The following is a 16,431-nucleotide window of genomic DNA, read 5'->3' on the forward strand; positions in this document are numbered from 1 at the left end:
ACTTGTAGGACTCATCTTCACAGTAGAATATATTAGAAAAATGATCATGATTAATTTGTTTTTCTCTAACTTCTAATATAAATTGCTGATTTGAAATCTAATAATATCACACAATAGTTTTTCTTAATAAAGTAAGGTAAAGGGTAATAATAAAGTTTTGATTAAGAAGGTAAAAATTAAATAAAAATCCAAGTTGGTGTTAATTTATTTTTTCTCTTGATTTATTCTCACTTTTGCCTGTTCCTGAATTATGCACTTAATTTCTGATAGGTAATATGTAAAGTTGAAATTTCATTTTTACACTTTAGAGATTTCATTCTTGACTTAATAAATTTCAGAGCTTTATTTTATGGCTTGCAATTATTTATGATATGTGTGGATGAATTGTAATAATCTTCTGTTATGTAATAAACTACCGTGTGATCTGTTTTTATCCTAGCAAAATCATATATTACCCCTAAAATTTACCTAAAATTTTTTGAAAAAAGCTCCTAAAATTACCCTAAAATTTTAAAAAACTTTGCTGCTACCCCTGTATTATGCAATCATTTAAAAAATTTTCTCTATAAATACGTATATTATAAAATTATCTTTAGGTTTTTTTTTCTACCTTTGAATTTTTAAGATAAATTCATATTATTAAAATTAAAGCAAAAATAATTAACACTAAAAAGCTGCAGTGCCAGTTTGATATGTGATTTTTCCCCCCTAAAAGTTTTGATTTATGATCATAAATCTATTAATTAAATACATACAAATAAAATCATAAAATTAATATTTTTATGTAAAAATTAAATTTTTCGAAACAACGTTTGGAAAGGTTTTGTATTAAATATTAAATAAGAGAGCTTTGATCTTTCAATTTTTAAAATGAATGCAATTAGAGGTTTTATAAGACTATTAGTCTAATTAATATTAAAGGCTTTACTTATTTGAAGAATTTCACAAGCTCTTTGGTTAGAACAACGCATTGAAAATCTCAGATTTATGATATATGATTAAAAATAAATGTTCACAAACTGGTTTAAAAGTACAATTTATTATTTACGAATCAGCGCAGTTCTGAAAAATAAAAATAAAATAATTTTGAAATATCTCTTTTAAGTTTACTTAAAGCTTTATGTAAATAGCAAAAATACGTTCATTTAAAAAACCATAAGCTCTGTTCATAATTATAACTTAATTTTCACTGTCACAAATGTTTCGATTTCACCGAAGTACTTAGTAAAAAAAGTAACTATGAGTTCTATAACATAGCGAATGATATTGAAAATTAAAAATCTAAAAATGAAAGTACTTACTGAGAGTTCAAACAATACTTTAAGTTTAAAAAAAATTTCCGATGTTTTTTTTATTTAAAAAAAAGTTATTTTTTTAAGGATTTATGATTGTTTTATTTTTATTTTTTTATTATTTCAAAATAACTTAAAGCACTTACTTTGCATTATATTTCGAAAGGTGATTATAATTGAATTTCATTACTTGAAAAAGAAAATCCTAAAGTTAGAGAGCACCAATAATAATACGTTTTGTGGACACGAACAAAATTACAGACCTTTAGAACACGAATTAAGAGTCGCTTAAAAAATGTATTCACGAACTAATTTCTATATAATTGAAATTTCTTTTGCACTGGGGAACCATTTTTTTTTTCTTCTGTTGCTTGAAATTTTTTTACCTGTTGTTGGATGCTTTTGTATCGCTGATTTCAAATATGTAATCGTTTTCTCTCTTAGAGCTACAGTTTTTTTAATGACATTTTTAGTATATTTTTTTGTCGAAATGAGCAAGGTTAGAAACGTTATATGTTACAGGAGGTCGAATAAATTTGTTACAACAAACTTCAATGGGAGTTGGGATGCACCATCAGGATTAAAACTACATTGGAACCCATGCGAGGAAATGTCGTCATGCATCGCTAAGGACGCTTCACTATTATGAACTGTTTCTCTGTGTGCTTCCGAACAGAACATAATAGGTAAGCGACCCTAGCCGCGCATGACGACATTTCCATGCATGGGTTCCTATACAATTTTAATCCTGATGATGTGTCCTAACTCCCTTAGAAGTATGTCGCAACATTTATGTGATCCCCAGTTATATATAACGTTTTTAAACTTGTACGTTCCGACGAAAAATGTACGTTTTTAAAGACTAAAAATGTCATTAAAAAATCAGTAGCTTTAGAAGCAAAAGTAATTTCCAATTAGGCAAGATAATGTATTTGTATAAATGCTACAAAAAATTTTTTTCTTGGTGTTACAGTTTGTATGTACTGACGTTCCTCTATTACTTCAATAAAATAAAAAGGCTTTAAATCAAAGTAGCTCTATCCAACTCTTATGCCAACCAACAGTTATTTTCATTATATTTTTAATTTTATAACTTAAGAGTTTAAAACGACTTTGAAACACTTATAGATTATGTTAAAAATATATCTAGATATATGTTTATATTTGTATATGTCAAAAATATCTAAATAAAAATTTGTATTATGTGCCAAAATGTTTGTGATTAATTCAAACGAAATAAAGATAGATAGGGTAAACCAACCAGTGAAGGAACACACCCCAGTGAATGAACATTTCATATATATTTTTTAAAAATAAGATTTTAAAGGTTTTTACTTAGATTGACAGTAGCTTACTACCTAACAATAGGAAGTCATCTGACAATGCATTAGGTTACTTGGTCATATTGTCTTCTCTGGAAAATTTTTTGAATTTGTTAGTATCTGTGCAACACTTTGTTTCTTTGACAAAATTATAAGGTCAGTGTTTGTAGTTATCGTTTAAAATGCAATAATTGTATGTAATAGTTTTATTTTCCTCACTGTGAAAAAGAGAATTCAAAATATGGTTATTGAAATTACATTTTATTTATTTTAAGCATCATAGCGTAAGCAAGTACTGAGATTAGGGGGGGGGCTTATTAACTGGATTACGAAACAATGAAAAACCAATGAATGAACTAGTGTTACTTTACTGGGATTTTTCCAAATTAATGAAAATAAGAGAAAAATTTTAATTTTCTTGTACCTTTAGTGATATTATACATCAAAATTAATCTAAAATTACAAAAAACAACTTCTAATCTGTGAAGGAACAGGCACGTTTCTTCACTAGCAGTAGCTTTTCCAGCGAATGAACAGTATGTGTGAAATATGATTTTACATGGCTCTAAGATAATTAGTAGCTCTGCGATATAGACATAGAGGACACCTGAAATTCTGTTAAATGTTGTATGAATAATTCCTAAAATAATTTCATTCATTCAAAATGCTAATTTAATTGCTAATTTTAGGAAAAGAATTATAATTAATCTATTATTTATCTTTATAAATCTAGTGGTTAGTTACATCATACGATAAGCAGCTTAATAAACTATATTTACTCTAACGAAAACTAAATAAATATAGTAATAAAAACTTGAATAGAACATTTCTTTGCTGGCTTTTGTGTCAATAATTAACTAAATTATTATCCTAATGATATCTTTAACGTCATGACGGAAACGGGTACGAAAAATCCATTTAAAGACAATTATCCAGGTAAAAAACGGATGAAGCTTTTTTTAAGCATCATCGACTGATAACTCAGCACAATGCAAAGCTAATTTCAAGAGGCGCTTCCCTTACAGAGAATAATATTCAAGAGTTGTTTAAAGAACTTTAGAAGAATCTTGAAGAGGAAGATAGCCCTGGCATCCTTTTAGAAAGTGATCGCATCTACAATGCGAAAACTAGAAGAAATTTCGAAGAAATATTTACATTGGCCAAATATTGGGGGAAAAGCGGAAGGTCAAATCAAAAGAAAAAGAAATAATCTACCTTTTGCATTAACTTCATAAAAATGGTGCGAATATAAAGAGACTGAAAGAGCTGAAAAAAGTTAAAGCAAGAAAGTATGATAAAAAGAATACTTAAAAAGATTTTTTTTGAAAAAGCTTTAAAAAATGAGGGGAAATAAAGTAAACAAAAAGTGAAAAAATAATAATAATAATAATAAAAACAACATCTTCGGTTTACACAATGATAAACATTCATGATTTAGAATCGACTATCAAACTGTGAGAAAGAAAATGAAAATTTTTTTATTTTTTATTCTGTATTCAACCTCACTTTCTTTCCCTTCGTGACTTAAGAAAGGAACATTTTCCACATTTTCTCTGGTTATATGTTATAATTCAAAGAAAAGTTTTGCTTTTAGATATTTGTATGGCCTATTAATTCCAAAAGAACATCGAAAATTCCCAAAATTAAGTGTTCATTAAACTGGAAGTGTTCATTAAGATTTGTGACTTAAGACAGGAACGTTTACCACATTTTCTCTGGTTATATGTTATAATTCAAAGAAAAGTTTTGCTTTTAGATATTTGTATGGCCTATTAATTCCAAAAGAACATCGAAAATTCCCAAAATTAAGTGTTCATTAAACTGGAAAATTTGTTGTTTATTCACTGGTAAGAACTGTTCCTTCACTTGGTTATCTTACTACTTATTATTTGAACCACCAAAAACTTAAAACAATATTATGTAAGTTCCCTAACCTTTTTTTTTACATAATTTGCATTTAATAACAAATATGTTGACACTGTCATTTAACTCAAATAACAAATTTTGTAATTTTTATGATTTTTTTAAAGAGAAGGTAAGCTTAAGTGTTCCATCACTGGTTAGTTTACCCTATTACACAAAAACTTGTATAATCATGAGATTTACTGAGTTTCTTTTTTATGATTCTATTTTTAGGAGGAAAATCTCCCCAAGTGGAACACCTATTGCAAAACAACCTATTCTAGTACGTTCGCCATCTCTCAGCAGTATAGGACAACTGCAAAATGATATAGGTTCTGGAAATCACATCATTTATGGAGCCTATTCCCCTCCCTGTAAAAACATGGGAAATATAGGATCTTATTTTCGACAAAGCCCTGGTGGTGTTGTCGTAGCACAACCCACTCCTGTACATTTAGATGATGTTAACGTTTTCGACGTTGGTAAGTTGTAGCTTCAAATTTTTTGGTCTTAATTTTTTTACATTCATTAATGTTTTAAAATTTCATTCACACATTAAATCGTTTAATATGTAAAAAAAATTGCATTTTAAAATAATAATTAGTTTTTTAAAATATTAATTAATATTTTAAAAGTAAAATTCTTGTGTAGAACATCAACTCTGACACTCTTTAAGCTTTTAACATAATTTACTCATTTTAAAAAAATCATTTGTTCATTTTCAAAACTTTAGAATAATCAGGAGCCAAAAATCATATGTTAATTTAAACAGCTTCATAAATTAATTAAAATCAACTGAGAGTTGTTTCACTGATTTTCTCAAACGTGAATTTACAAATATATCAACACAATTTGAGCTTCTACACTGGTGTAATAATATTTTTACAATATTTACATTCACTTCTAGCTGTTCTCGAAGGATCTGGTAAATTACCAATCAACCCAGGCAATGATGGCTGGGAAATTCTGCATCCTAACAATAATAATAATGGAAAAGTGAGTGATGGCATGCCTGAGGTATACGAAATGCATATGGATGCTCCAGCTTCTTATGGAAGGAAGGTTGTTACTTCCCCTTTGAATTTAGTTGTAAGTACGATTTTTTTTTATTTGTTCAAATGATTACCTTGTTGTAATTCAATGTTTCTATCATAACCATAAATACATCATCAAAACATAAAACACACATTTTTATCATAAACGTAAAACATACTGACACAGCCTTTTCAAAATCTTATAGTGTGCTAAATATTGTGTTAAAATTATTTGGGGTAGTTACAGCAAACAATACAGAGTTGTAACACATATGAACCTTAAATGATACATTTTTTTTCCAACATTGTCTCATTGTTGGGATCTCTATCTCAAAAACTCTCCATTCTACTTTTGTTTAGATACTTACATTAGTAGATAATTAAAATTTCTACAATGTTTAGCACAAGTCTTTTTTTTCTCACATTTTTTGAGATTTGAAAATTTAGTTTTGTAAAAGCAAAAAATTCATGAATCTTAAAATTCAAAAGTTAGGATATTAAAAAAAAATCTTATATTAAATTGTGAAAAATTTTATTGTTTATTATAATATAATTTATCGTTATTTCGAATATTATGATTCAATTACTACTACAAAAAGGAGAAGATTTGTTTGTTCCACTTATTGCCAACTTTGTATTTGTTTCGGTAACGTCTTCAAAAATAACGTATTTTCGGAAAATTATTTTAACATTGCTTTACACAAAAAAAATTTCGAAGCAAAAAATCAATTTTTAATAAGTTTAGGTTCATGGCCTTCCTCAAGAGTCACTCCTAATAATTTTCAAAGAGTTTAAGAAAAACAACAACTTTATTTTTATATTCTATTTATTTATTTATTGTACATGCAAACCTCACTGTATATAGTGTTGTAACATGTCATAATGTACTCTATGTATTTTTTTGTTACTTTCTATTATTTTGCGTATTACATGTCTCAGTGTATTTCAATTTACTTAATACGTTTTTACCCCAACTTTTTAGGATAATGGTAACATATCAATAGCAAAAATAACACGAGAAAAGATGTTGAAACGACAGCAGGAGATCATGAAAGAGGCCGAAGAGAGAAGACTAAACAAAGAAAGAGAGCAACAGCTTCTTGAGCAGAAAATTCAGGAACAAGAGATTCAACAAAATTTAGAAAAGGAAATAATTACTGTGGAAGATATTCCCACACAAACTGACATTCAATCATCTGATCAAAAAGTTGTTGAAACTGTTGTTTGTAGCTGCAATGAGAATTCAAAACCCTTGCCAAAACCAGAGACACCCACAGAAACTATTCAAGTGCCAAGCAAACCATCTCCTGTTCTTCAACAAAGTAAAAGAATGGATTCTGCTCGAAATAAAGGTATATATGACTCAACAATGGGGCACATTAGATAATATATATTTAGCATCCTTCTATCGGAATAAAAATTAAAAATATATATTTGTGACTTGTATTACATTTTATTCATCGTTTAAAAATTAATTAATGATTTATCGTTTAGTTAAGACCAAACTAGTCTATGTAAATATTCTAATAAATCGAAAAGTATTTGGAAATATTTTACACTTTTAATAAGATTTCAATTTTAACTTCCTTTTTTATATTTCTCACAATTAAAAAAAATTATTGCAGCTGTGACTAATACAAAATATGTGACACAATTGTTTTTTCTTAGTTTAAGACGAATGCCTAAAAAATGCTTAAAATGTTTTTCGTTCTATAAAATTAGGGTTTTTACTTCAGGAATTCAATAATTTATTAAATATAGCTTAAAATGTTTTGATCCTGGTCACAATCAAAGATTCAATCATCTTATGACCGGTGCAAGCAAACACGATATTGTCTACAAAGGGAACTCATCGTCATTCCAGACTCAGACGACTTTCCAAATAGCTATAGCTCTCAAATTTTATCTTGAGTCATATACTAGGTTATATTGCAAATTTTAACCGTTTTCTGATTGCCATAAGCCAAAATTTGCTGTTCTATTGCCAAAAGGAATTCATCAAACAAAATTTTGGCCACTTTCCAATTAGCCATAGTCAACAGATCATAGATTGGGCTCTCTCCCTGATGGCAAGACAATTTTCAATGATTTCTAAATGTTACAAGCAATTTTGTTCAGCATTTTTATTGCCAAGTGGAATTTGTGCCTACGAACTATACAAGTTATAATTATTAATTTTAAATTGCAAGCAAAGTTCTTAAAATCCATTTTAGCATTAATCAAAAATTTTTCCACTTGCATAAACAATTTAGTAAAACTAAAAAGCTGAAGAAATAATGAAGTAAAAATTGCTGTAGAAAACCTTCTGATATTATTTAAAAAGTAGAATAGGAGAAGCGGGGATTATTTTCAAGTTAAATTGTCAATTTCTTTACTACTCTATTCAATCTCTTTATTACTAGTGTCAACCCTGTTTGCAAAAAGTTTTACTGTTCTTTTAAGCTTTAGAGTATCACATTTGTTCAACAGCTTTTTTGAACACTTTAAAACTGTGTAATGGGTAAAATAAACATGGAAATCAAAGGAAAAAGAAAAAGCCAGTAAGTAATCCCTCTTACTCTTCAATATTTTGTTTTTAATTCAGAAAAAAAATTATATTCATTGATAGAGGGTTAAATAAAATAATCTGACTACATCATATTATTCTTGATTTTTTATTTACAGTTTTTATAAATTTTTTTATCTTAATTGCTAAAATTTCAGGCTCTGCCAAGCCACTTTCACGCTCTTCCTCTCTCAAAACACCTAGTTCACTTAGAAGACATACTCAGTAAGTTTATCAATGAAGATTTTTTCATTTGTGCATTCATTTTACTTTTTTAGAATAGTTCAAACCATAGGTTCCCGACCTGTTTTTTGAACAAAACCCACTTTACAATTCAAAAATTTTTTAACAACTCCTTGCAAATAAATAAATAAAAACAGTAATAGTCATAAATAAGTTAGTTACTGAATTTTTGTCCCATTTTAAGTTTTTTTATATTTTTATTACAATACATTTCTATAGTCATAGCAAAATGTCCTTGAAAACATTCCTCAAATAGCCGATGCATTTATATTAATGTTTGAAATTAAATGTTCAATTAAATATTAATTTCTTTTACATATTAAAAAATGTGAAATCAGGTATGTTGTTTATGATTGTTATCAAATCTGCAATCCATACTCTCTGTTTTTCAGTACAGCTTATACTGATTGATACACATTTCAAAATTCAGCTAATTCATAGTTGTATTTTATCAATAGCTTATTAAACCTCAAGAAATTCCTACCCCCCCCCAAATGATTTAGTACCGACTAGGACGAATTAACGCCCACGTTTGGAACCTATGGTTAAAACAGATTACTGGAGAATTAAATCAATCAATATTCAATCTTATTATTTGGTTAAAGATCATTAAATAAATATTGATATTATTTATATAGTGATAAATATTTGATACGCTTATCTAAATAAGCAAATTGTAGTTGTTTAATATGTATCATCACTCAATAATACTATTACTTAATGGCATTTCTCTTGAATTGCATACAAGGTAGTATCTGACAAAACCCTAAAGAGTTAAGTGTAGTGCAATAAAAAAGTTTAAGTCACTCTATCGTCAATAATTGTAAAAATTTTGTAAGAATAGAATAAGACTAAAACTAAAAAATCTTTTCTAATATTTTATATCATGAATTGAAATGTTTTTTAGACGTGTTAGTGTTCTGGAGTAATGTTACATAACCTAATTGTGAAAAATTTAAGCTTCAGGTAGATTACAATGTTAAAGATTATCACCTTATTAATTCTGGATATTTATAAAGAATTAAAATTAAACTAAATTATAAATGGAACATCTGCTCCTGCACCCCAGAGCCCAAGGTCAAGAAAACTGAGATGTGCACAGTAGGCCTTGGCACTCTATAGGCTGTCGCACCACTGAGTTTAGTTTAGTTTATCCCCTATTGCATAATTTTGTTTGAATTGAATTGTTCCTCATGTAGTTTTTTAAAATNCATCTGCTCCTGCACCCCAGAGCCCAAGGTCAAGAAAACTGAGATGTGCACAGTAGGCCTTGGCACTCTATGGGCTGTCGCGCCACTGAGTTTAGTTTAGTTTATCCCCCATTGCATAATTTTGTTTGAATTGAATTGTTCTTCATGTAGTTTTTTAAAATGAACTGAGTATTTAGTTTGAACTTTTTTCAATGAATCATACTAAATTATGAGTGTTATTTTTTAGGTATTATTAACTTGTTAAATTGCGTTAAATATTTGTATGTACATTGTTATATATAATTGAGTGAGTTTATATTAGTGTGAAAATCTGTATTATCTTATTTTTAATAGATAAAACCATTTTTTTTACAATTTCATGTGAAAAACCACAAGTAGTAGATTTTATTTTGAAAAATAAATCTGAAAGCAAATCTTTGCAAAGAATTTTAAGTGCTTATATGGAGAAAAAAAATTCGAAGTTTTGTTCTCATTATAGTGTATTCTTAAAAATATTTGCATTTTTGTGTTTGAAAGTTTTGTATGTGTGTGTTTTTCTGTGCTATTTGAGTTATATGATATATTTTTAAGATTAGGGTAAATCAGTTATATATTGAAATCGGTAACTCAGTTTGTATTATTTTTGCTGTTACGAATTGTTTGACTACTGTATTATTGTAATCATTTATTAAAAATTAGGTAATTTTTTTATAATTTTTCTCATTTTAGAAGTCAAGTTGGTGCAATGAAAAATTCTCAAAATCCGAAATACAACTTAGCAGCAAGTTCATTAGCCTTGTTTGATGAATCTGCTGATGAAGAATTGGCTTTTCCCAATCCAAATGAAGCATTAAAAAAAGCTCTTAAGTCACTCTCTACAGATACATGGTATTAACTTTTTTTTTTAATATTTGACTGAGAATAAAAGCTAAAATAATTTTTTTAAGTGACTCTGTTTTTTATGACTCAATAATTGCATGTCCTATTTCAGTTTATAGTTAATCAATGCCATGATTGTCCCATTTCAACTAAATCTGCTGGTTATAAGTTTTATTATATACATGTTAAAATACATGTTATTTATATAAAATATATTGATGTTACAGTAAATTTTCAGGTAGGCAGATACTCTTAATGAATATTATTAATTATGAATTAGACAAAAGCTTTACATGCTTTACAAAAATTGTGGAACGAAGCATATTTTTTTTTTTTNTTTTTTTTTTTTTTTTTTTTGCAATTTATTGTAGAAATATTTTTTTACTTTTTTTCAAATTTAGAAAAGTGGTGTCCAGTTTGAAAAGATTGTGAATAATGTTTTAGGACATAAATGACTGTTTGCGTCTGGCTACAGAAGTGTCTTCTTCGTAGAGGAGGTTCATAAAGGTTTATCTATATATGATACACATGGAATTTTTTTAAAAATGTCCATAATAAGAGGCTTCCATTTTATAAGAGTGTCCGTAGCTTGAGGTTTCACTGTATATAAATGTATTCATTTTGTCAACATCATTATTCATCAATTGATTACATCAACGCATTTTTTATCCATTAATATGTCATATTTTTAAGTTAAATTATTGAATTATGTTATTTGTTTTCAGCTTAGAATATTGTACAAATCACAATTTAAATTTTTTTTTATAGGATGGGAAAAATTGAAGGTATTCGAACTGTTCAGAGACTTGCCAAATGTCATCCTGATATCCTGCAAATGCAATTGCATTCAGTTGTGTTAGCCCTACTTACAGAAGTAAAAAATTTACGATCATCTGTTGCCAGGGCAGCTATACTTGCTGTGGGAGACCTCTTTATTTACTTAAAAAAGAATGTTGAAGCAGTAAGTATAAATTAGACTCTCTTTCTCTGCAAAATAAGTTAAATATTTAAGATTCTATATTTAAGCTTATAATAATTTTCTAAACTAGATTATGGTTGTAATAGATAAACAAGATTATGACTATAATTGCTGGACTTTTTCAAATTTTTAATATTTGTTGTTCTTCAAATAAAAGTATTTTATTGTCTGGTAATTCTAATCATTTTCAGTTAAAATTTTTTTAAATAAATAAGTTTAAATGAATACAATTCTTTTCTTCTTTCTTTTAGGATTTAGATCTAATAACTAGTACTCTTCTAAGTAAATGTGGAGAAACAGTAGGATTCATTAGAGATGATATTGAAAAAGTGATGAATTACTTAATAGAGACTATTACTCCTTGCAAAGCTGCTCTTTCCATAATTGCTGGTGGTGCCAGGTAACATACTTGTTTGTCTAACAAACGGGTCGCATTCATTTCATCGACAATCACTTCATCGACACACCATTTCATNATTTCTGACATGACCTGTCAATGAAATGGCCTGTGGATGAAGTGATTGTCGATGAAATGAACCAGACCCCTAACAAACTTACTTATTATTTAAAATGCTTTGAAAATCTTTCGTTTTTGATAAAGTTTGCATCATTTTAATTGGGTTGTAAACTTATGGTTTTATGATATATAAAATGACTTTATTACAATTGTTTTGTTTACATATTTGTTCTGAAATGTGTAACTTTTAATGCAAATTGTGCATTAAATGATATTCTGAATAGTTTTGATCTAGTTATAAATTTTCAAACACTGGAATGCAAATCTGGTTCAAAAAGTCAATATAACTAAAAAATAGATTGAAGCAGATAAAATGTTATCAGAGTGTACGAAATCAGTCAAAAAAAAGTATTTTTATTAAATACCTTTTTCATTTGATTTAGAATCTGCTCACACAATATATCCAAGGTAGTCATAATGTTAGTTGCTATCTAATATGAATAATTTCACACCCTTAACTGGGCCACAAACCATAGGGATTACATCTTAGTATGTGAAAGTTACTGGCACTGTTTCAATTATTCTTTCACAACACATTAATAAAGTTTTCAAAATACTAACATGATCAATTCAATAACATCATTTCTACTTTTGATTTAACATTCTAGTATGCATGTTGTTATTGCCCCTTTTTCATAATCCAATACCAGCTAGATCAAACTCATGAGTTTGTGAACCCTGGAAAAATCAATCACCAAGTGCAGTTGCAAGGATAAGAGGATAAGTCTTTAAATTATAGATTTATACAAGCGAGGATGTGGTTGGGACAAACTAGATTGATCATGCACTTGGTTTTTGTAGGGAAGACCCTGCTCCCAAACTCGAAGGTCATACATTTTAATTGTCCTCTAATGAGTTGTGAGACAGCAGTTTGATCGAATATTTCTTCCTTAAACTGGGCACCTTCGACCATAGCATTAATGAATGGGGGATAAGCCAATTCCATCTGTTTCTATTTTTACAGAAAAAAAAACTCTTAGAAGCTGATGGAATAATCAAATCTCTCTGTCTTAGTGGTGGCTCTTTTGGCTAGTTCGTTGACGACTTGATCAATGATATGGGCATGGGGTGGGGGCAAACGTTGGAAGTGAACATTTAATTATTGAATGTAGTTATTGGTATACATGTAGTTATAATATGTAATTATTAGGCATGTGGTATCCACATATATTTAGATATATTTGTATTCCACATATATTTGTATTAGTTATCCACATATATTTACATGTACTTATAACTATGTATAATGTTCATAACATAATGCATAAATTCTTTTACATATGCGAGTAAATAGTGCATTTTATCATTCAAATCTAAATTTGAAGAAAAATAAATAAAATACCAAACAATTCTATTTGTTTTGGGAAAATCACTATCTTTTTTTAACTATGTCTCTGTTTATGTTCTGGCTGTATGAAAGTTTTTAACTCAAACTTTAAGTCACAAATTTATTTTCACTTTTAATTGATTTAAAATGGTATTTTTTTCAAAGTCATCGCAATGGAGCTGTACGCAAGGTGGCTGCCCAGTCCTTATATTCAGTTGTAGAAAAAATGGGAGCTGCTAAAATTCTAACTGGTTATAAAGATGTGACTGAACGTTTATTGCCTACCACTGCACAATTTTTGATGGATGGGATGCCTCTTACCAGGTATAAGATTTAATGAAAAGCCAAATCTATTTATATCTATTTTTAAATTGGGCACTTGCATAAAATAAAATTTAAAAACCCTTTCTTGACTTTTTTAGATACTATGGACGTAAAATATTCTACCTATTAATGCAACACCCAGTTTTTGACAAGCTTCTAATGCGATTTGTTCAGCCGAGCACGTTACGCAACGTTAACAGTATTTTAGATTCTTTGAGGAAAAAAGTAAGTTGCATAAAATTAATGATAAAATAGTTTCATTAGAGTATTCTGTAGATATTTCTAACCATGCAAACTCACTTTTCTATTTTTTAAAGAACCTAATAGCCCAGTTTTCTATATCTCATGTTAATTTTAGCATTTACAAAAGATAAAATTTACAATTTTGAATTTCTCAAATATATTTCTTTATTTATTAATATTATCCTTCTGCATACACTTATTTTATTTTATTTTATAACCATTAAACAACAGACCCAGTTTTTTGGGTTTCTGATTTCTAATGTTGCAACTTTGTAATTTTTCTTTCCGTAGTTTTGTAATTTGGAACCCAATCCAGAAGAAGGGAACTCCTGGATTAATTATTAGGAGAATTTCTCTTTCGTGGAGGACTTTTTGATGAAACTAACCCGCATTTGCGTTACATGGAGAGGAAAATTTATACACATATTGTAGAATATACAGATGTAAATGACTCACATGTTGTGAATGCAGAGTTTTATAAAACTTTTTTTTAATTATTTTTCAAAATGGTGGCACATGAGTTTAGCAATCTCCTCAAGAGTAACACCTCTGCACCAAATGACTGATATCAAACATTAGTTTTAAACATATTCAATGTATGCCTCTAAAGGAAAGTGAAAAACCATTAAATCTTTTTATAATTCATTTTATCACTTTTCTAACTTAATCCCTATCTTAAAGACTTACTTAACTACCTCTATTTTTAATAATGACAGTTGTAATTTTTGCTGTTAAAAAAAATTATTAGTTTCAGTTTTCAAATTTTAACTTTTTCTTTTACAAAACTAAGTGTAAGGAAATATTAATGAACAATGACAAATAGATATAAATAAGGCTAGATAATAGATGAAAAACGGTACCCATTGGCGACCTATAAATTTTAAGTGAAAAGTGGTGTAACTCAATATTTAAAAAAAAAATTATTTTGTTTAATTATATCGCATTTAATCATATCTTTAAATATAAAAGTAAAGAAATTCCAATAATTTTATAAGCATTAATAGACACTGACTTAATTGTTTTTCTGCAATAAATTTGAAAACTTCTGGTTATTTAGAATTCATTTGGAGGAGATTATGCATTTTTACAATATATATCAAACAAACCTAGAAGTGCCTATAATAAAGTATTTTTGACTTATAAACAGCCACAGTAGTTCTAATTAAAATGAATTTAAAAATATTGTTTTATTAGAATAGAACAAAGGCTAGTAGTAATGATTGTAACTATTACAGTATTATAACTACTATAGTGATGATTGTACCTTAGAATTTTACCAAATAAAATAATCATATTTGGACTACTTTATCATTGCTTACTAAACAAAGATTTTTGTTGATCACAAAGATGAAATGAAATATTAATTTTTTAACTATTTTATTTACAATTGTTTCAACATTTTATTTCAATTTAAAGACATAGAATTCAAAAGATCATTTATCTTTTTTTTTCATACTGTTATCTAACTTAGTTATAAAAAAGATTAATTGAGAAATTGTCAGAGATTAATTTTGTTCCATAATTATTTTTTATTACATATTTCAAATTATTCTAGTTAATTTCATATTACTTAATAACTAATTTAAGGTTTATTGGACTGTTATTAAATTCTGAAAAATAAATTTCCTACTTTAATCATTTTTACAATTTTAGGGTCCTGGCGAATTGCCTAAAGAAGGCGTTTCTGCAAAAACTTTGAAAAGTGAAACATATCGAAGTCCACTTTTGAATCGGACTATGTAAAGATTTCTTCTGTTCATGTAATCAAAAAAGAAAAATTCATTCAGAAAACGTTTCGTTTGTGATATTCATTCATAGATTTGAACAGGGACAATACCTATTTGAAATTCATGAATCCTTAGCCTTCTTCAGTGAATAGAAACATGAGAAATATCACAAATCTGATTGTTTATTCAGACCTTGAATACAGTTCAAAATTACAGCATATCATTATCATATTGTATTTTATTCTGCCGTCCAGTTATGTGGTGTCTTCATATTGTGTGTGATGATAAACAATTGAACAAGAGCCCATGAAATGTGTTTTTAAAGCTTCAGAGAAAAACTTTTATTTTTCGTTCAAACATGAGTGTTGAAAAGTTTAATAAATATTTTATTGAAGGATGTCCATTTAGTTAAGATTGACTAGATTGTAGAACGTAATTTCTTGTATGTATAAATTGCATATCAATTCATTAGGACTTTTGAAGGTTTTATAAGAACTGCCTTACTTTTCAATGGAATGCAAAATGAGAGATTTGTTTGGAAATTGTTTAAGATATACCATATTATTGAATATACCTAAATGTGCTTTCCCACTAGTTCATAAGCTTATTGGAAGCACGCAAATGTAGGTAGAATAAATTATGTTATAACTGAGTTGTCTAGATGCAAAATCTTCTGACATTGCTCTCAGAAAGTATGAACTCTGATATTTTCTTCTTTTTTTCAAATCAAAATGTCAAAATCAAATATCAATTTTATATTAAAAGCTTAAATTGTAATTTTTAAAACAATAGTATCAGAAGCAGGACATTTCGGCCTCACAGTTTTGATCCTGTTGCTCTTTCGGTTCCACTAATTATGACATTAAAAAAGGATAATCTTTAATAATTCATTAGAAAATTGTGGGTA

General features: G+C 27.9%; 1 protein-coding gene across 1 annotated transcript in view; it reads left to right on the top strand.

The window, feature by feature from the left end:
• LOC107453748 (TOG array regulator of axonemal microtubules protein 1) overlaps positions 1-15,575 on the top strand; it is a 66,835-nt gene extending 51,260 nt beyond the window's left edge. Inside the window, exons 6-15 of the mRNA XM_016070678.3 lie at positions 4,751-4,998; positions 5,424-5,605; positions 6,533-6,902; positions 8,254-8,320; positions 10,258-10,416; positions 11,176-11,368; positions 11,638-11,786; positions 13,396-13,554; positions 13,653-13,779; positions 15,451-15,575. Of these exons, the coding sequence (XP_015926164.3) occupies positions 4,751-4,998; positions 5,424-5,605; positions 6,533-6,902; positions 8,254-8,320; positions 10,258-10,416; positions 11,176-11,368; positions 11,638-11,786; positions 13,396-13,554; positions 13,653-13,779; positions 15,451-15,540 (1,744 nt within the window). The 3' untranslated portion in view covers positions 15,541-15,575. The remainder of the gene's footprint in view (positions 1-4,750; positions 4,999-5,423; positions 5,606-6,532; positions 6,903-8,253; positions 8,321-10,257; positions 10,417-11,175; positions 11,369-11,637; positions 11,787-13,395; positions 13,555-13,652; positions 13,780-15,450) is intronic.
• The last annotated feature ends 856 nt before the right edge of the window (positions 15,576-16,431 follow it).

This window comes from Parasteatoda tepidariorum, chromosome 1, assembly GCF_043381705.1.
Source record: "Parasteatoda tepidariorum isolate YZ-2023 chromosome 1, CAS_Ptep_4.0, whole genome shotgun sequence".
Classification (NCBI taxonomy): Eukaryota; Metazoa; Arthropoda; class Arachnida; order Araneae; family Theridiidae; genus Parasteatoda; species Parasteatoda tepidariorum.